At 42.7% G+C, this 21,267-nt stretch overlaps 1 protein-coding gene across 2 annotated transcripts in view; it reads left to right on the top strand.

The window, feature by feature from the left end:
- The window catches only part of ZHX1 (zinc fingers and homeoboxes 1), a 32,157-nt gene extending 19,876 nt beyond the window's left edge, over positions 1-12,281 (top strand). The window contains exons 3-5 of one of the 2 annotated variants that reach the window (XR_009246055.1): positions 4,939-7,788; positions 10,695-11,053; positions 11,395-12,281. Coding sequence is in view for 1 of the 2 variants with exons in the window: in XM_004580710.2 (XP_004580767.2) it covers positions 5,161-7,785 (2,625 nt within the window). In the remaining variant the exon portion in view is untranslated. Of the gene's footprint in view, positions 1-4,938; positions 7,789-10,694 lie in introns of both variants that reach the window. The other variant, XM_004580710.2, reaches the window with a different exon arrangement.
- Positions 12,282-21,267: the final 8,986 nt, after the last annotated feature.

Below are 21,267 nucleotides of genomic sequence, written 5' to 3' on the forward strand. Positions count from 1 at the left end.
TTTTTGCTTTAAAAATGCAGTAGAAACTATTTCCAGCTTGAGACAGTGGCAGTATTTGCAACTTTTTTAAGTTCCTGAAAGTGTTGTTTTATTTTATAATAAGGCAGTGTTACAACAATATTAAAGAAAGATAGCCTACACAAAAATCTTACCCATAATCTCACATGAAAATTTCATGTTTTATCTGCTCTCATTTGGTCCTTGTCCATATGCATACATATTTTCTCATGGTCAATATAATTTTCAAAATATTTCTTGCTTGTTTGAAAAGCAGAGTGAGGGCCCAGTGGCGTGGCCTAGCAGCTAAAGGCCTCGCCTTTAAAGCCCCGGGATCCCATATGGGCGCCGGTTCTAATCCCGGCAGCTCCACTTCCCATCCAGCTCCCTGCTTGTGGCCTGGGAAAGCAGTCAAGGACGGCCCAAGGCCTTCGGACCCTGCAGCCCGGACCCTGCAACCCACGTGGGAGACCTGGAAGAGGCTCCAGGTTCCCGGCATCGGATTGGCGCGCATCGGCCCATTGAGGCTCACTTGGGGAGTGAATCTTCGGACGGAAGATCTTCCTCTCTGTCTCTCCTCCTCTCTGTATATCTGACTTTGTAATAAACTGAATAAATCTTAAAAAAAGAAAAAAAAAAAAAGAAAAGAAAAGCAGAGTGACAGAGGAAGGTTCATTCTAAAATGCACATAACCAGGTCTGGGAAAGGCAGTGCCAGAGCCAGGGGCTGCAGCCAGTCTCCCACTTTGGCACGTAGGTCATGCTGCACTGCCTACTGTCAGGAGAAAGCTGGATCCTAAGTGTAGTGGCCAGGGGTTGAACTGGCACTCTCAGTGTGGGGTGCCAGCGTTCCAAACAGCAGTGTAACCCACTGCACCTCTGACGTCTCTCAGATCCACTTAACATGCAGATCTTGTTCTGATTTTTTTAAAAAATTGCAAGTGGTTAAATGTTATTTTGCATTTCTGGATTATTCCTGATAATCATTTTTAATGGTAATAAAAGACTCGATTTCATTAGGATTTTTATTTAATTCATTTCTCTACTGCAAGGCTAATTGAAAACAGTTTTCAAGGGTGATACTTGCCGTACTGGATGCGCTTAGATTATACTCTTTTCTTTTTGTTGGCAGATTTAACTTTAATGGTGTTTTAATTGTAAAGCCACTGAGCTACTCAGTTGTGCAACTGACCTCTCACCCTTTTTTACAAGTAAATAATACAATGTTCCTCAAACTGATTTTAAGCCCTGATTTTAGTTGATCTTCAAACAGAACACCAGGTAGCGATTAGCTAATAGCTATTTCTGAACAGCGTTTTCCTGACCTAGGCACACTACACTTTAATGACAAAGAGAGCTGAATTAGAACTATACCATAGAAATTTTTCTGCATTTTTACTCCTGTCTTTTTGATTGAGTTTGTGCGTCTTGTTAACTAAGTTGCTTTTAAAAAGGGAGAGAAGGTATATGATACTAAATAAATGGTGCTACTCCTGGAAAAACGTCCAATCAGGCACTTACTGTTAATGAGAGTAAGTAAAGGAAGGATTTTTACTTGGTCGTACCATGAGGTAGAAACTATTATTCCTCCTTTATTCACAGAATCTGTTTCTACTTCTTTTCTAGAAGCTTCTTTCGGTGTGTGCATACTGAAATTTCCCAATACTTTGTCAGATTCTTGTAGAAACCTGTTTTCCCTTCACCGCTGGTGATGTCTGATGGACCAGAGACTGTCTTGGTCACCACTGTGTTCCTCCTGTCTAACACAGTGCCTGTCATGGCGTTGACATTCAACACATTTATATTGAAGAGTCTTGGTTTGAGGGGTGAGAGAAATGAGACAGAGACAGAGTAGCATTGCCAGTTCCCTGACAGGAATGACACTTCTAGTTTTACCTTGTGGCATACTCACTGTCTCTGTACTAACTACTCTGGTCCGGATATTCTTCCATAAAAATACGGCAGCTGTATTAAGGACCTATTTCCTCCAAAATTATGACTAACTAATAAGAACCTTGAGGATGTTAATGTTTACTCTGGCCAATTTTCAGACCACATGTGTGATGCAGAAGTGAGCCATTGGACCATATCTTTTTTTTTTTTTTTTTTTTTTTTTAAGATTTATTTACGGGCCCAGCACAATTGCGTACTGGTTAAAGTCCTCGCCTTGCACGCGCTGATATCCTATATGGTTGCTGGTTCTAATCCTGGCGGCCCTACTTCCCATCCAGCTCCCTGTTTGTGGCCTGGGAAAGCAGTCAAGGACGGCCCAAAACTTTGGGACCCTGAACCCGCGTGGGAGACCTGGAAGAGCTCCTGGCTCCTGGCTTTGTATCGGCGCAGCACCGGCCGTTGCTGTCACTTGGGGAGTGAATCATCGGACGGAAGATCTTCCTCTCTGTCTCTCCTCCTCTCTGTATATCCGCTTTTCCAATAAAAATAAATAAAATCTTAAAAAATCTATTTATTTGCTTTTATTGCAAAGTCAGATATACAGAGAGGCGGAGAGACACAGAGGAAGATCTTCCGTCCGATGGTTCACTCCCCAAGTCAATGCAGTTACCGGTGTTGTCCTGATTCAAAGCCAGGAGCCTGGAACTTCCTCCGAGTCTCCCACATGGGTACATCGTCCCAAGGTTTTCGGCCATTCCCGACTGCTTTCCCAGGCCACAAGCAGGGAGCTGGATGGGAAGCAGGGCTGTCGGGATTAGAACCGGTGCCCATATGGGATCCTGGCATGTTCAAGGCAAGGACTTCAGCTGCTAAGCCATTATGCCGGCCCAGACCATATCTTGAAGCTCTTGTGGGAATCGTCCTGTTTCCTTTTAAGTATATATTTTTAAAACTGACCGTGGTTTTGCCAGCAAGATAATGGAAAACTTAAAAGTGGCTTATTACAGGGCCTGGCATGATGACTCAGTGGTTAATCCTTACCTTACAAGTGCCAGGATCCCATGCAGGAACCGAATCATGTCATGGTTGTTCTTCTTCTCATCCAGCTTCCTGCTTGTGGTCTGGGGAAGCAATGGAGGACGGCCCAAAGCCTTGGGATCCTGCACCTGTGTGGGAGACCCAGAAGAAGTTCCTGGCTCCTGCCTTCAGATGGGCTCAGCTCTGTTGTAGCCACTTGGGGAGTGAACTAGCAGATGAAATATCTTTCTGTCTGTCTCTCCTTTTCTATGTAGGCCTGCCTTTGCAATAAAAATAACTCATTTTTAAAAATGTGGCTTATCAGCAGGTAGGGATTCAGTCTGGGTGTCTTGTGTGAGTGGCAGGGACCCAGTGACTTGAACTGATACCTGTGGTCTCCAAGGTGGAAGCTGGAGTCAGGAAGAGAGCTGCCACTTGAACCCGGCACGCCAGTATGGGCTGTGGATATCCCAGGAGACACCTGAGTCATCAAACCAAACATCCATTCCTAATCCATGTTTTCCTCCCATCCAAGTACTAACCAGGCCCGACCCTGCTTAGCTTCCGAAATCAGACGAGATCGCGCGCGTTCAGGGTGGTATGGCCGTAGACTAATCCATGTTTTCCTGATGATACAGGGTCAACGTGATTGGGCTAACCTGCCACTTGAAACAAGTACTGGTTCAAGTCCTATATGTTCTACTTCCAGTCCAGCTCTCTGCTGATGTGTTTGGGAAGGCAGTGACGGATGACTCAAGTAATTGGATTCCTACACTCATGCGGGAAATTTAGATTGAGTTAAGGTTTCCTGACTCTGTGCTAACCTAGCCTTGGCTATTGTTAGTATTTGGAGTGAACCAGCAGATGAAAGATCTGTCTCTCAAAGTCTCTGTGCTTTCTTTTTAAAACTTATTTATATTTTATTGGAAAGACAGGTTTACAGAGAGGAGGCAGTACAAAGAGAAAGATCTTCCATCTGCTGGTTTACTCCCCAGGTGGCCGCAACGCCTGGAGCTGAATCAGTCTGTAAGCCAGGAACCAGTAGCTTCTTTCAGGTCTCCCACCCAGGTGCAGGGTCCCAAGGCTTTGAGCCATCCTCGACTGCTTTCCCAGGCCACAAGAAAGGAGCAGGATGGGAAGTGGAGCAGCTGGGACATGAACTGGCACCTTATGGGATCCCTGTGCTTGCAGGCAGAGGATTAGTCAATTGAGCCATTATATCAGGCTCCTCTCTCTGCTTTCAAATGAAAACAAAAATTATTTTTATTAAAAGTTTAAGCTATTGATTTCTTTTTTTTTAAAGATTTATTTTTTTTTATTACAAAGTCAGATATACAGAGGAGGAGAGACAGAGAGGAAGATCTTCCATCTGATGATTCACTCCCCAAGTGAACCGCAACGGGTCGGTGCGCGCCGTGATCCGAAGCCGGGAACCAGGAATCTCCTCCAGGTCTCCGACGCGGGTGCAGGGTCCCAATGCATTGGGCTGTCCTCGACTGCTTTCCCAGGCCACAAGCAGGGATCTGGATGAGAAGTGGAGCTGCCGGGATTAGAACCGGCGCCCATATGGGATCCCGGGGCTTTCAAGGCGAGGACTTTAGCCGCTAGGCTACGCCGCCGGGCCCAAGCTATTGATTTCTTTGGTAATGCCTTCTAACCCTGTTGAGTTTCCTACGACTATTTTCCAATTCATTCTAGTTTGACTGAATAAACATTGAATTTTATCTAATTGAGGGTAGTGGAAATGCAGACATGAATAAGATGTTAACCAAAATAACTCAACTGTGAGAGCTTTAGGTTGAAGATACAAATTTCAGGGACTTAAAGTATTAATGAGGTAAGACAGTCTCAATGAAGCTGTTACTAAAAAAGTGAGATACAATATAATAAAGACTTTTTATCTGATTCTTTTCATATTCTACACTTTCTAGCCTACCTATTAAACAACTTCATTAAGCAAGACACAACTGCAACTTGTTGACGTGATCATAGTTATTGATTTGAAAACATCTTTACATTTATTTTAATGTAGGTGATTGGACTTGTGCTTCAAAAATTTCAACAGTTCAGCAGTATTTTATCTTCCAGTAATACACTCTTTACTTGATTGCACCATGAAAACGCTGCTATTGAGACTTGTTGAGCACAAAAATGGACTTGAAGAACCAAAAGTCATTGTTTTCAAATGAAGAATATTGAATAGTTTCAAGCCTCAATGCTTTTGAATCACCACTGAGATTCCCCCATAATCAGGATGGCAAGCAGGCGAAAGTCAACAACACCGTGCATGGTCCTTGCCAGTGAACAGGATCCTGACCTTGAACTGACCTCGGATGTGGATGAGGGGCCCCCTGTCCTCACACCTATAGAAAACACCAGACCAGAGAGCATCTCAAGTGAGGAAGAAGTCCATGAATCTGCAGATTCTGACAATCAGCAAAGTAAGAAAGTGGAAGGCGGCTATGAATGTAAATATTGTACTTTTCAAACTCCAGACCTAAATATGTTTACTTTCCATGTGGATTCAGAGCATCCCAATGTAGTGCTAAATTCATCCTATGTTTGTGTTGAATGCAATTTCCTTACCAAAAGGTATGATGCACTTTCTGAGCATAATCTGAAATATCACCCTGGAGAAGATAATTTTAAGTTGACTATGGTGAAACGTAACAACCAGACAATCTTTGAGCAAACAATAAATGATCTGACTTTTGATGGTAGTTTTGTTAAAGAGGAGAATGCGGAACAAGCAGAATCTACAGAGGTTTCTTCTTCGGGCATATCTATCAGTAAAACTCCCATCATGAAAATGATGAAAAATAAGGTGGAGAGCAAGCGAATTGCAGTCCATCACGATTCGGCGGAGGGCGCTCCCGAAGAGAAAGAGAATGAAGTCAAGCCGAACCATGAAGAAATTGTGGAAAACCCAAGCTCTTCAGCGTCTGAATCTAACACCAGTACTTCTGTTGTGAACAGAGTGCATCCGAGTACTGCCAGCACCATGGTGACCCCAGCAGCAGTTCTGCCTGGGTTAGCACAGGTGATCACTGCAGTGTCTGCTCAGCAGAATTCTAACTTGATTCCCAAAGTCTTAATCCCTGTTAATAGCATCCCCACCTACCATGCCGCTTTGGACAACAATCCCCTCTTGCTGAACACCTACAACAAATTCCCTTATCCGACAATGTCAGAAATTACAGTTCTCTCTGCTCAAGCAAAATACACAGAGGAACAGATCAAGATATGGTTTTCAGCACAGCGTCTAAAACATGGTGTTAGTTGGACTCCTGAGGAAGTGGAGGAGGCAAGAAGAAAGCAGTTCAATGGGACAGTGCATACTGTACCTCAGACCATAACTGTTATTCCTACACACGTTTCCACAGGGAGTAATGGCTTGCCATCTATTTTACAGACATGCCAGATAGTTGGTCAGCCAGGCCTGGTTCTCACCCAAGTGGCTGGAACAAATACTTTGCCGGTAACAGCACCTATAGCCTTGACAGTGGCCGGGGTTCCAAATCAAACGAATGTACAGAAAAGTCAGGTGCCCGCCGCTCAGCCTGCCGCAGAAACAAAGCCTGCAACAGCAGCAGTTCCCACTTCTCAAAACCCCAAACAGGAGGCTGCGTTGGTCAACCCTGATTCATTTGGCATTCGGGCCAAAAAAACGAAGGAACAGTTGGCAGAATTAAAAGTCAGCTACCTGAAAAATCAGTTTCCCCATGACTCAGAAATCAGCAGACTTATGAGAATAACAGGCCTAACAAAAGGAGAGATTAAAAAATGGTTTAGCGACACCAGGTACAACCAGAGGAATTCCAAGAGTAACCAGTGCTTACATCTCAACAATGATTCCTCCGGCACCATCGTTATAGACTCGAGCGATGAAACCACAGAGTCGCCCGCCGTCGCCACCTCACAGCAGAAGCAGTCCTGGAACCCTTTTCCTGACTTCACACCCCAAAAGTTCAAAGAGAAAACTGCAGAGCAACTTCGCCTCCTTCAGGCAAGTTTTCTCAACAGCTCCGTACTGACAGATGAAGAATTAAATAGGTTACGAGCGCAAACCAAGCTAACGAGAAGAGAAATCGACGCGTGGTTTACAGAGAAGAAGAAATCAAAAGCTTTAAAGGAAGAGAAGGTAGATGTAGAAGAAAACAATGCGGGCAGTTCCAAAGAAGAAGCCGGAGAAACTTCTCCTGGAGATGAATCCGTTGCCCCTAAGTCAGGGAGTACAGGCAAGATATGTAAAAAAACCCCTGAGCAGTTGCACTTGCTGAAAAGTGCCTTTGTCCGGACGCAATGGCCCTCAGCCGAGGAGTATGACAAGTTGGCGGAAGAAAGTGGACTTGCTAGAACAGACATCGTTAGCTGGTTTGGAGACACCCGCTATGCTTGGAAAAACGGAAACTTGAAATGGTACTACTACTATCAGAGCTCCAATTCCAGCGGTTTGAATGGCCTGTCTTCCCTTCGGAAAAGAGGGAGGGGGAGGCCCAAAGGACGGGGAAGAGGAAGACCCCGAGGGCGGCCCAGAGGAGGCAAGAGAATTAACAACTGGGACAGGGGACCGTCACTTATAAAATTTAAAACTGGAACTGCAATACTTAAGGATTATTACCTGAAGCACAAATTTCTGAATGAACAAGACCTGGATGAGCTGGTTAACAGATCGCACATGGGCTACGAGCAGGTCCGAGAGTGGTTTGCGGAAAGGCAGAGGAGATCAGAGTTAGGAATGGAGTTGTTTGAGGAAAATGAGGAGGAGGAGGAAGCTGCGGATGATCAGGATCTGGAGGATGACGAAGAAACAGATGACAGTGACACGTGGGAGCCTCCCCGGCACGTGAAGCGGAAGCTTTCTAAGTCGGATGACTGAAATGTAAGTGTTTTCATCTGAGCATGTTCGTGTGTCGTCTGCCACCTCCGTTCGGAACAATCACCGTGTTGTAGCAGCTAGCTCTAGTGTGATCCTTTTTTGCTAAAATACTTGTCCTTTGCCCTAATAAGTGAACAAGGTTCCACCAGAAAGGCCGAGGAAGATTGTCATGTATAATTTGATTGTTCTACTTTCTGTGTAGAGTTTCATATTGCTTTGAGTATTTATTTTTTCATATGAGATATGTTATACTTTGTTTTAAGAGAAAGTTACTCATTATTGAAGGAAGGAGACTGGTAAGAGGTGGGATTTACAAATACTAAAGGTATCAGATTTCTCGCCACCCTCCTTCACCACAGCTTCTTTTTGTCTAAGAATTCAAAAAACGAAAACTGAAAAAAAGGAGGAAGTGTATCAAAGGAAAGACACAGTTTTAGAAAACCAGGTGAAAATGAGTCTTTTCACTATGTTGCTGCCAAAATTTCAGTAATTTTTTTTCCTTGAGCTTAAAATGCTTTATGTATTAAATTATTCAATATTTTTTTTCTATTAAAAGCCAAAGATCTGTATAAATTCATGTTTTCTTAGGTGGCATCTATTGTGGCAACTGTGATATAAATTACTCCTGTCTTAAAGATTAAAAGGCACATGGCAGATGTGGTGTTAAATAAACTAAAATTTCCTTAAATTTATCTTAACAGCTTTTTTTTTTTTTTTAAGATTTATTTTATTTTTATTACAAAGTCAGATATACTGAGAGGAGGAGAGCTAGAGAGGAAGTGGAGCTGCCGGGATTAGAACCAGCGGCCACATGGGATCAAGGCGAGGACCTTAGCCACCAGGCCACGCTGCCAAGCCCTTAACAGCTTTTTTTTCTTTTTTTGTGATATGAAACAAACCTATTACTAGTAACTAGCACTGGTTAAAAATATATCTCTTTAGTCTTAAAAGTACAAATATCTGTGGTTTACATTTAAAAGATTTTGCATAGTCCTCAGATCCTAATGATTTTGTAGATGAAATTGATTAAAATTTCAGTTTAGTTGAAATTCTCTGTTTTGGAATCAGAACCTAAATTATTAATACTTCTGGAGTATACTAACTTTGTTTTATCGTTTTCTAACCAGTTTGGAATATTTCAGGATAGAAATCCACTCTTTTGAAGAGAATGCAATTGTGAAATCTGTGTGTGTATCTGACAGTGGTCCAAAGAACATGTCACTGTCCAGGACTGCTGCAAAGCGTTCCCCAGCCATGGAGGACAGGCATGGAGCCTTAGCGTTCCCCAGCCATGGAGGACAGGCATGGAGCCTTAGCGTTCCCCAGCCATGGGGGACAGGCATGGAGCCTTAGCGTTCCCCAGCCATGGAGGACAGGCATGGAGCCTTAGCGTTCCCCAGCCATGGGGGACGAGGCACGGGACCTTAGCGCCAGCCATGAGCATGCCTCCTCATCCCAGACTGTTATACGCTCTTAGTCTGTGCAGTAGTTCCTCCATTCCCTGTGTCTGGTCCCTGATTTTATTTATTTTAACATTTATAGAGTTTAATATGTGCCAGGCACTGTTCTTATTGCTTAGCAGTCTTCTTTCAGGTTTTGTTTTTATTAACATTTTTAAGGCAGAGAAACAGATGAAATTTTAAAAACTAAGCTATTTTAATAAGTGGTGTAAATAATTTTCTAGGTCTGTAGTTAAATCATAGAAAAAGTTTTTATGATTTAACAGAAAGTTAAATCAAAAAGTTTTATCCTGAAGTGCAGCCCTCCGCTTCCCACTGGCAGAAATCTTCAGGCTTTCTTCTGACCTAGATGCATAAAATATTTTTTAACAGGCACTTTCTGTTATTGCTAAACTAGAATGCACACTCAGCCCAGATTAAATCAACACATTAGTTGCTCCAGTGATTTTCTGGGAAGTTACAATCTTCTGAAAATTGATTTTTTGGGGGTATGATTTGGTTTAACATAAGTTTGCATGGTTAATTCTTATGTTACCTGTTAACACCGTAATGGAAATGGAAACTAATTATCATCAAATTTACATAAAGCTGGTTTTCAAAGACCTGGTAAATTTGTGGTGTGTGTTACTTTTATGGTACGTATACAGGTATGTCTTGCTTTCAGTGGATTTATAGATTTGAAAGAGAATGACAGAGAGATCATCCCTCTGCAGATTTGCTTCCCAAATGGCACAACAGCCACACCGGGCCTGGGGCTCCGCTGTGAGTGGCAGGAGCAGCGCTCAGTCCATCTTCCGCTGCCTGCCCAGGCACATCGCCCGGATCCGAGGGATGCTAATGGGTACTCTGAAATAGGATGCTGGCATTGCAAGAGGCAGCCAGACCCCATGCCTTGCTTTTAGAATAAATATGCAGAGTCTAAAATTATTAAACACTTTATTTAAAAAAGGGAAAAACCACTATTGACCTAATAAGATAACTTTTCACTTTAAGAGAATTTATTATAGACTTCCTCTTATGTTATTTTATTTAAATGATTGAATTTTTTAAAAAGTTGCAGAGATCTTCCCAATATTGTTGCAGAAAGTGAGGTACATGTGTATCTTTTGCGTGTGTCAGTCTTGTATGTTAGAAAAAAAAAGAAAGAAAAAAAAGAAGTGAAAATTTTAGATTTCATAGCCTGTTTACTATAAATACTGCAATGAAGTATGAGCTTCGTGCTAATGACGTTGAGCTGAGTGACTATGTGATGATTGTGTCTGTCAGCAAGCCTGGCATAGGCAGGCCATGTGCCCCTGAGTGCTGCACAGGGCAAGTGACCCTCAGTGTTAGTACGCACACACAGGCTGTTCACATGGTTGACTGATATCTTCTTGTGTCTACACATAGCAAAACTGAAGTTTTCTTTACATTTTTTGTGTGTTTTTTTATAATGTTTTTCTTTTATAGCTGCCTAAAACATGGAAGGAGAATCAATTCTTCAGCTCAAGATGTCTGATTAACTGTGAATGGGCTAAGTCTTTGATGACACTGAAAACGTTTTGGGACATGCAGATTCTCAAAACACAGGATCCAATATCCAAAAGTAATGGAACTTAACCTTGTGCCAAAGTTAAACTATTGCAGTTGGCGGAAGTTCTGCAATGTAAATAGAACACTAATTAAAAAACTTGTAAAAAAAAAAGTCAAGTTTTAATACATTTTTATTCTGATACAATGGAGACATTCTAAATCTTAGACTTTCTGAGGGGTTTCATGACCACTGGAGCTTGCCCTCCTCCTTGGTCCAGCTTACTACTGTGTGTCTGGTAAGATGGGCTTTGTTGCCTGGATATGTCTTTGATATGTGATTAAACTTGCAGCTTTGAGTGACCAAACGTTTTATGGAGTAAAAGTTGCTAGAAATGGGGTGGGGGGAAAGAATTGAATTATGATTTATTTCTGTGTCTCTTATTTATCAGGCCCTGCATTGGGATTAGAAATTGTGCATGGGCTTATACAACTTAAAGTCTAAGAACAACCTATTAAATTATATTGAAGCAGTAAGATTTGGGGAGCTCATTGGCTCTTGATGATTGGATCTTTCATGAAACACATTCATGAATACCACTATTTCCATTTGTAATACTTCTTTTACTTTTTTCATTAGAAGCTGAATTGCTTTTTATTAAACTGAAGATAATGTCGAAGAATGAAAAGAAACTGGCGTAAGAATTTGGATAGGGTGAAACTGAAATGAATACTGTACCAAAAATGTGAAGAAATAATCATATAGTAAATACGTGATTTCCTTACAATCATATGGAAAGCAGAAGTATGCATACAGGTGTCAATTCAAAACTTCCAAGAATGATATCTTTATGAAATTCTGCTTTGCATAACAATGTCTATGAATAGAAATTCTGAACTGGTCATAATAAGTTAAGTTAGCTTGATGCTTTGAATCATGGGAATGTTAGCCGTTACCTGTCACTGTGTCAGGAGATTGAATGCTCAGGCTCACTGAGAAATTCTGCCAAGACCGGTGCTGTTCATTCATGCTGAGAAGGACCTCTGTTTTGTGATCATAGGACCATTTTGCAAAATGTACTTTCTTCACAGAAGAAACGCTCAGTTTAATTAGCTCTGGCTTTTAAAATGTTTTTTCTGAATGATCAGATGTAGTAGGCTTGGCCAGTTTATATAATCTAATTTAATTAATAATAAATGTTCAGCTCTTGGTTAAATGTTTGTCACCTAATTAAAATGTTACAAAAAAGCCTTGAGTATGCATGCTGCTTTCATTTAGATAAACTTTTTATTTTTAACTATAGCTTTATTAGTAATTCCAAAATGCTGCAGTTTAGCTGAGTTCTCCACTCAAACAGCTGGCTTTGTGGGTGGCTCTTTTCATACTACTGTTAACTTTTTAATAAAAAGAAGAGACAACATAAAGACTGTAATAATTGAATGCACTAAGCTGTTTTTCTTTTACACATTTAAAGACTTCTTAAAGCACTATGTATTATACTGATTAAATTGCTCCCTTTTCTAAACCATTACTAATGTGGTCTGAGTTTTGTTTTACAGCAATTTTCATGTTTTTAAAATTCAAAATGTCACCATTAATCAACTTTTCCATTTTTGGTAGGTTTGATAAAATTCTACTCTGATGTTTGTTAGCTTTCAAATATATTTATTTGACAGGCAAAAGATTCCTTCTCTATTGATTGTGTCCTTGTATACAAAATAAAAGATAGCAGTGATTAGAGTTTTCAGTGATTTTTTTTCCCAATAACTGGATCAATTTTCTAAAATTATGGTCCTGTATGTTATAATGTTATATATATGTTATATATATATATATATATATATATAAAACATAGTTCGCCTTTATGGCCATTTAAAATGTATAATTCAGTAGCACTAATTATATTCACAGTGTTATACAACTATCACCCTATTTCCAAACTTTTTTCATTGCCCCAAGCAGAAACTTATAACCAGTAAGCAATAATTGTGCATCCCCCAAGCCCAGGCCTAGTAACCTCTGCTGTACTTCCTGACTCTTTGGAGTGGACAGTTGCAAATAAGGGGAAACACCAGTGTTTTTCCTTCGATGTCTCATCTATTTTACTGTTTTTCCTTTGGTGTCTCACTGATTGTGTGCTTGTGGGCCACATTTTGTGTATTCATCTGTTGATGGGAACTTGGGTTTTCTACCTTTTGCCTATTGTGAATAATGCTGCAGTGAACGCCTGTATGGAAATCTGAGTCCTCATTTTTAGTTCATTCCAGTGTATAGCTAGGGGTGGAATTACTGAGTCATAGTCATTCTGTGTTGATCTTCTGAAGGAGCCACCAAACTTCCACGGTGCTCGGCCTCTGTACCTTATGGCATTGCACAAGCAGGGTCTCGGTTTCTCCACATCCTTGCCAACTCCTTTCATTTTAAGAAAATTATTATGTAATTCACATAGTATAAAGACATTAATCACTAAGGAAATGCAGATCAAAGTAAAAATCTTTTTGAGGAGCCTGTGATACTGGTTCTAGTCCAGGCTGCTGTACCTCTAACCCCGCTGCTTGCTGATGCCTTGGGAAAACAGCGAAGGATGTCCCAAAGCCTTCATCCCTGCTCCCAAGTAGAAGACACAGAGGAAGCTCCTGACTGCCACCTGCAGACTCATCCAGCTCTGGATTTTGCAGCCGTTGAGGGAGTGAACCCAAGGATGGGAGAGCCCTCTGTCTTTCACTCTGTGTAACTCTAATTTTCAAGTCAAATAAATCTTAAAAAAAAAAAAATCCTACATCTTTTCATGTGACTATTGACCGTTTTTGCATCTGCTTGGAGGAATGTCTGTTCAAGTACTTTATCCAGTTTTTTTTTTCTTTTAAGATTTGTTTCATATATTGGAAAGAGTTGCTTGGAGAGGTAGAGACACACAGAGAGATCCACTGGTTCATTCGCCAGAGGCTGGAGCCCAGCTAAGCTGAAGCCAGAGTCTAGAACTCCAACGGGGTCCCCCGCATGGGTGGCAGGGGCCTAAGTATTTGGGCAGTCTTCCACTGCCTTCCCAGGCCTAGTAACAGGAACCAGATTTTGAAGAGGAGCAGTCAGGACTGAAATAGGCACTCATATGGGAGCTGGCCTTAGAGAAAGCAGCTTAAATTGATGCCCTGCAGTGCCAGTCCCTTTGCCCAGATTTTAGTTAAGTTTTAAGAGTTCTTTATATATGCTAGATATTACTGCTTCACCAGATATATAGTTTGCAAATGTAGTCAATTTTCAATATTCACTGAATCTGTATATGCAAATTTGAAATGTGTGACTGCAAAATGAATACTTATAGAATTTTCTTTATAAAAATGTGTTTATTAAAAGACTCAGTGATAGAGGGAGAGACAGAGATCTTCCATCTGCTCTTTCATTCCCCAAATACAATAGCCAGGGCTGGGTGGGGTCAAGGCCAGAAACACGGAACTTCAAGTTTCCTGTGTGATGAGGGACCCAGGCACTTGAGCCATCATCTGCTGCTTTCCCAGGAACATTAGCAGGGAACCTGGTAAGAAGTGGAGTAGTCAGGACTCAAGCTAGAATTCTGATCATGGAATGCGATTATCTCAAGTTCCCGCTTCACTTACTGTGCCACACCCCCTTCCTGCCATCATCCAAGATTGTCACGTGCACTATGGAGGCAGTACTTATTACATAAATGTCACTGGAGGGGGCGTGCCTGATGCAACGGCTTGGTGGCTAAATCCTCGCCTCACACACAGGGACCCCATATGGATGTTGACTGTGCTGCAGCTGCTCCACTTCCCATCCAGCTCCCTGCTTGTGGCCTGGGAAAGCAGCAAGGATGGCCCAAAGCTTTGGGATCCTGCACCCATGTAGTAGGACAGGAAGAAGTTCCTGGATCCTGGCTTTGGATTGGTGCAGCTCCAGCCATTGCTTGAGTGAAGCAGAGGACAGAAGGTCTTGTTTGTCATCTTTGTCTCTCTTCTCTGTAAATCTGCCTTTCCAATAAAAACAAACTTTTTTTAACCAAAGTCATGGGCCCGGCGCAATAGCCTAGCGGCTAAAGTCCTTGCCTTGGACGTGCCAGGATTCCATATGAGCGCCAGTTCTAATCCTGGCAGCCCCACATCCCATCCAGCTCCCTGCTTGTGGCCTAGGAAAGCAGTCGAGGATGGCCCCAAGGCCTTGGGATCCTGCACCTGCGTGGAAAACCTGGAAGAGGCTCCTAGTTCCTGGCTTCGGATCAGCTCAGCTCTGGCCGTTGCGGTCACTTGGGGAGTGAACCAACAGATGGAAGATCTTCCTTTATCTTTCTTCTCTGTATATCTGCCTTTCCAGTAAAAATAATAAATAAAATCTTTTAAAAAAATGTCATTAAATATATACTTTCTAGTACTGTTGGCCATCAGTTTAATGTTATGAATTCATGTAAAACAATGTTATGTATTGATCTGTTGATGAAAATAAAGTGACCAGACCCAGACTCTTAGATCCTTAACCTGAGAAACCTTTGTTCAACATGCTAATTCAGTGTTTGCAGTTACATTCTAGAACACAATTACTGTGAATAGTGAGAACTGGCTGTATTTTCCCTGTTGTGTGGGTTGTACTTTCAGTTTTGTGATAATATGCTTTGTTGTGCAAAAGTGTTCTGTATTTCTCTATTTTATTGTTTGAGCTTTTGCTATCAAATCTAAGAATCCATGACCAAATCCAAGGTCCGGGTGTATTGCTATATATATTTTTTTAAAGATGTAATTTTTTTTATTGGAAAATCAGGTATACAGAGAGGAGGAGAGACAGAGAGGAAGATGCTCCATCTGTTGATTCATTCCTGGTGAAGGAGCTGAGTGCATCGGTGGACGAGAGAGCTATTCACAGGTCAGGAACACGTGGGTTTGTGACTAAGCCTGGGACACCAAGCGGCAGAGCGAATTCCGCGGTGCTGTCTTTCTGAGCTGCCCCCCTCTGGTTACAAATAACAGAAGAGGGCATCCCTGGCCCCAATACCACCTTTTCCTCTTTCCGTCTATGAGTTACAAGTGATGAATCAAAGCAAATGAAGACTGTTTATATATTCTCTCCCCCATTTCTTCTTTAGTTTTGCTAACACAAGAAGAATTATTTTAAAAACTGCTAGGTTACATTAGGTAAGGATTAATGAAAGCTTTGTGTTACGCCCGGGTTCTTTTGGGATGTAAAAGGCTGTGTATTCTTAAGCAAACAGCGTCATCCTGAAAGTGGATGATGGCCGTGAAGTAGATTAATAAAATCATTTCTCCATTAAGCATCTTCTCATCTGTTCAATTAATCCTGACAGTCTGGCTCCCCTTCTGATTTCATGAAATTGGGGGTTAGCCTATCCACTTAAAAGGGGATTATGTTGTATCTGTAGATTGGATAGTATCAATATCTTAACCAGACCTGTCCATAACCACAGAACGTCATCCATGTGTTTAGGGCTTAATTTCTTTCAACCATGCTTTGTAGTTTGCAGTGTGCAAGTCTTTTGCCTTTTGCAGGAAGTATTTAGTTAGCTGGGTCTAGGACAGGCCAGAGCTGAGCGCTCCATCTGTCTCCCCGATGAGTGGCTTGGAGGCAAGTTCTTGGGCCATCGCCTGCTGCCTCCCAGGGGGCATGTTAGCAGGAAGCAGGGAGCAGGAGTAGGGAGCAGGGCCAGGACTTTAACTCAGAGACTCTGGTATGGGATGCGTCGCAAATGGATTTTTAAACTTAATGTTTGTTTTCTTGAAAGGTAGAATGTCGAGAAGACAGACAAGATCTGCTGGTTCACTCCAGAGCTGGGCCAGATTGAAGCCAAGAGTCAGGAACTGTACCCAGGTCTGAGCCGTAGTCCGCCCTCCCTGGCACATCAACAGGAATGCTAAACCTCAAGCAGAGCAGATAGGACCCTACCCAGGACTCTGATATGGGATTCTGGCATAGAAAACAGTGGTTTAACCCACTATGCCACAGTGCTGGCACTACCCAGTGGTATCTTAATCACTAGGCCGAACACCTGCGCCTTTCACCATGTAGTTAAGTATATTCTTCTGTGTTTTATTATTTTTTTAAAAGATTTATTCATTTTATTACAGCCAGATATACACAGAGGAGGAGAGAGAGAGAGGAAGATCTTCCGTCCGATGATTCACTCCCCAAGTGAGCCGCAACGGGCGGATGCGCGCCCATCCAAAGCCGGGAACCTGGAACCTCTTCTGGGTGCCCCACGCAGGTGCAGTGTCCCAATGCATTGGGCCGTCCTCGACTGCTTTCCCAGGCCACAAGCAGGGAGCTGGATGGGAAGTGGAGCTGCCGGGATTAGAACCGGCGCCCATATAGGATCCCGGGCCGTTCAAGGCGAGGACTTTAGCCGCTAGGCCACGCCGCCGGGCCCAACAGAATTGCTTTCTTAAATTCCTTTTCAAATTATTCATTGCTGATATATATAACTGATTATATATATACAACAAATATATATATATTATATATATATACAAATGATTTTTGTTGTGCTTGTAATCTGCGACTTAGCTGAATTTATTTAATAGCTCTGGTAGCTTTGCTTTTTAAAAAATATATTTTTATTGAAAAGTCAGATATACATAAAGTAGGAAAGACAGAGAGGAAGATCTTCGGTTCATTGATTGACTCCCCAAGCCAGTGCAATGGCCAGAGCTTAGCCGATCCGAAGCCAGAAGCTAGGAGCTCTTCCGGGTCTCCCACTTGGGTGCAGGGTCCCAAGGCCTTGGGCCGTCCTCGACTGCTTTCCCAGGCCATAAGCAGGGAGCTGGATGAGATGTGGGGCTGCCAGGATTAGAACCGGCGCTCATATGGGGTGGGATTCCAGCACATTCAAGGTGAGGACTGTGCTGGGCCCATCTGGAGCTTTCTTGTGAGTTCTTTGGGGTTTTTCTGTCCATTGGATCATGTCACCTGTAAATAGATACCCTTTCTAGTTTGGATGTGTCTGTTTGCCTGCGTCATCGCTTTACATAGACATTTTAGCACCACATTGGAAAAACGAATAGCAGTACACATCTCCCTTCTCCACTGGCTCTGTGTTGTGGTGTTCTAACAGGTGTCTCAAAGGGAAAGCTTAGGGTCTTCTTAGATTTGTGTGTGTGTGTGTGTGTGTGTGTGTGTGTGTGTGTGTGTGAGTTTACATCATGCCCTCAGCATATGCTTGACATTGTAAATTCTTCCATACACACTGCTATTTTTACTCTTCCTAATTTATCAAAGAATTCTCCCCCAATGTTACCTTCCAGGCCTTCGTAACCTATTGTATTGTATGTCTCACTGTATTCATCTACCTCCGGAGTGCACAGGTTGCTTATTCTTTTTGCAGTATTGTTGAGCAGAGCTCATTGATCTTTGATCCAAGTTGGGCAAATCAGAGATGTAACATCTTGTGTCGGTCCTTTAGATAACCGTCAAACAGACATTTAATAATATGTAAATTATTAAATATTTCCATGATCTCTTATGTGAATAAGATGTGTTCTGCTCCCTGTAAAGGACCAGGGTCACACACCAAGAACATGGACAAGTTTATTCCTTTCCCAGTACAACTTAGATTCCGTGGCAGCAAGGATCAGGGCTGTCTGAATTTACTATTGTATCCTGCATTCTGAAAGGAGGGTTTGAATTGGGCCAATTTAATGGCTGAATTGGCTAATCCTCTGCCTGTAAGCATTGGGACCTCATATAGCTGCTGGTTCGTGTCCCAGCTGCTCCGCTTTCCATCTAGCTCCCTGTTTATCACCTGGGAAAGCAGTAGCGGATGGCCCAAACAGCAGCTGACATTGGGTGGCAGTTCCCCATCCCCCGTAATGTGGTGGTTGGGATGCTGCACATGGTTTCTCCTTTTGTATCCCCCATCTCCCTCAAACATGGGAAGAAGAAGAAGAAAATGTGTAAACAAGGGTCTCATCCACTATCCCCTGATCCTTGACCCTTCCCACCCTGATCAATTATGTAAACATCATAAATAATAAAATCTTTAAAAAGTGGGTGTTTTAGGGCAGGCAATTGGTGCAGTGTTAAATACTGCTTGGGATACCTACCTGCATCCGACATTTGAATGACTGCATTCTGACTCTGATTCTGGTTTCCTGGGGTGGGAGGAGGAACAGGTGATGGCTCAAGAACGTAGAATCCATGTGGGAGACCCAGAATGAGTTCCAGGCTCCTGCTTTGGTCTTGGCCCATCCCCAACTTTCGTATTTGGGCAGTGAATTAGTGTGGGAAACCATGCAAAGGTGTAAGGAGACCTGCTCCCCTGTTGGCAAGGCTACAAGGAGTTTCTGGTTGCACCTCTATAATCACCTCATTGCTGCCTCACTCCATTGTGTGGACACTCAATCATTTCTTTGATGTTTCTGGGAATTCTCTTGAGGATGTTGTTTCTCTGCAAATGTGATTTCTGAAACTGCTATAATGCCTGAAACTGATTTTATCAATCATATTTAAAAAGATTTACTTATTTTTATTGCAAAGTCAGATATACAGAGAGGAGACAGGGAGGAAGATCTTCTGTCCAATGATTCACTCCCCAAGTGACCGCAACGGCTGGTGCTGCGCCGATCCGAAGCCAGAAGCCAGTAGCTCTTCCTGGTCTCCCACGCGGGTGCAGGGTCCCAAGGCTTTGGGCCGTCCTCGACTGCTTTCCCAGACCACAAGCAGGGAGCTGGATGGGAAGCAGGGCTGCCATGATTAAAACCGGTGCCCTAATGGGATCCCGGTGTGTGCAAGGTGAGGACTTTAGCGGCTAGGCCACTGCACTGGGCCCTAATCAATCATTTTATGGTAAAAGGGTTTTCAGTAACTTAAGACAATGAGACACAGCTAAAAGCATACAGTAGTACAACTGAGCCCACCCTGTTCCCAAATGTCTTATGTGTACCCACCTTTGTCCTAGAATTTACTCTAAGACACATAATGTTCTCCTTAAGAAATGGCTTGATAATATCTTAGAACCATATGACAATTATGGAGGTACAAAGAGTTTATTTACTGTGCAGCCTCGAACTGCTGCATTACATGGAATGACACATTTTGGCTTCTCACCACGTAAAGCAGAAAGAACATAGGACATCTTCTAAGAGGGAGGTGAGCCCCTGAAATGTGAGGCCACTGAGGAAAATGGTTTGACATTTCTACCTTATATTGGCACTTACATTTAGGGAAAGAAAATAGTTTGGAAAGATGAAAAGAAGTTTCTTGTGAAGGCTTTCCATTCATAGAAAGGTCGAGCTGCCCTGATGCTTCCCATTGCCCTTTAACCAAAGAACAAAAAACAATTGAATCAGCACTAGGTGAAGGTGATGGTAGTCAGTGTATGATTGATTATAAGATTTAATAAGAATCTATGATATGTGCCTTTATAAATGCCTTTCATTTGTAAGCTTTCTTGCTAATTTTGCATGCCTGATTTTTACATAATATTAGTTTAAGTTTAGTAAAAATTGATTTTGGATATAAGGAACTCGCCTATCACTATGTAACCAGATGTGCTGCCAACCGTGACGTTCCTGGCTTCAGCCGGGTGACTGCAGGTTTGAATGAGTAATGGCTTGCTGAGAATGTTTTCTCTAAAGTAAAATGTTTTTTAGAATTGTGTTTGTAATCTTTAACCATGAAGTAAAAACAAAACAATTGGATGTTTGCGCAAAAGCTTGTGATGATTTCTGGTAGCTAAAGGCTGGAGGCTGAACGCCTGGAGCCTGCACACGAAGGGGCTGGACAACGGGACAGCTGGACAGCTGGACAACTGGAGCTGTTTGGATTCCAGGAGTAGTCAGCACAGAGATGGGTTTTGAACCCAAGGGGGAATAAATCAAGTTCCCCTAGGGTGAGATTGTGGAGTAGAAAATTGGGTTGAAAGAAAAAACTTGCGAGACAAATGGTGGTGGAGGCCTGGGGGAGAGAGGCCAGCTGGGTGAACCTCCACGTTGAGTCCCTGGTACGGGACGTGACAGAGCGGTAGTGCTGGCCCGTGCTTAACAACGTCCAGTTTCCAAAGAAAAGCGCCTGAAGGTGTAGGAATGCTAGGAAAGGCCAGTCTTGGAATTCTGGGCTTGGTGTTTCACTCCAACCGGCGTCCCCAGAGAACATTTCTGCGCTTTGGGTTTTGTAAATGCCTGCCTGACCCTGGCCTTTGGTGTTGGTGATGGTGGCACTTCTCCAGACACATAGGGACACCGAGTCATTTCTGGATTTCCTGGTTCTGCGCCCAGTAATAACCGGTCCTGAGCAAGGCACTTAACGTTTTCCAGCCCCAATATTTGCAAAATGCGACTGACTGTGCCTTTCACACAGTTGGTAGAAGACAAAACGTGGAAAAACAGTACTTAACACAATGCAATGAAATTGTCATTGGACGGCTCTGTCCGTTTCCGGGCACACGGAAGTCAAACCCTTAGGCTAGGGTCCTGTCAATTCGTGAGTGGGAATAATCCTGTGCTCAACCTGCACTCCCCAGCCAGCCGCTGGCCACACAGCTCGCGGGCCCTTCCC

Source organism: Ochotona princeps, chromosome 9 (assembly GCF_030435755.1).
Source record: "Ochotona princeps isolate mOchPri1 chromosome 9, mOchPri1.hap1, whole genome shotgun sequence".
Classification (NCBI taxonomy): Eukaryota; Metazoa; Chordata; class Mammalia; order Lagomorpha; family Ochotonidae; genus Ochotona; species Ochotona princeps.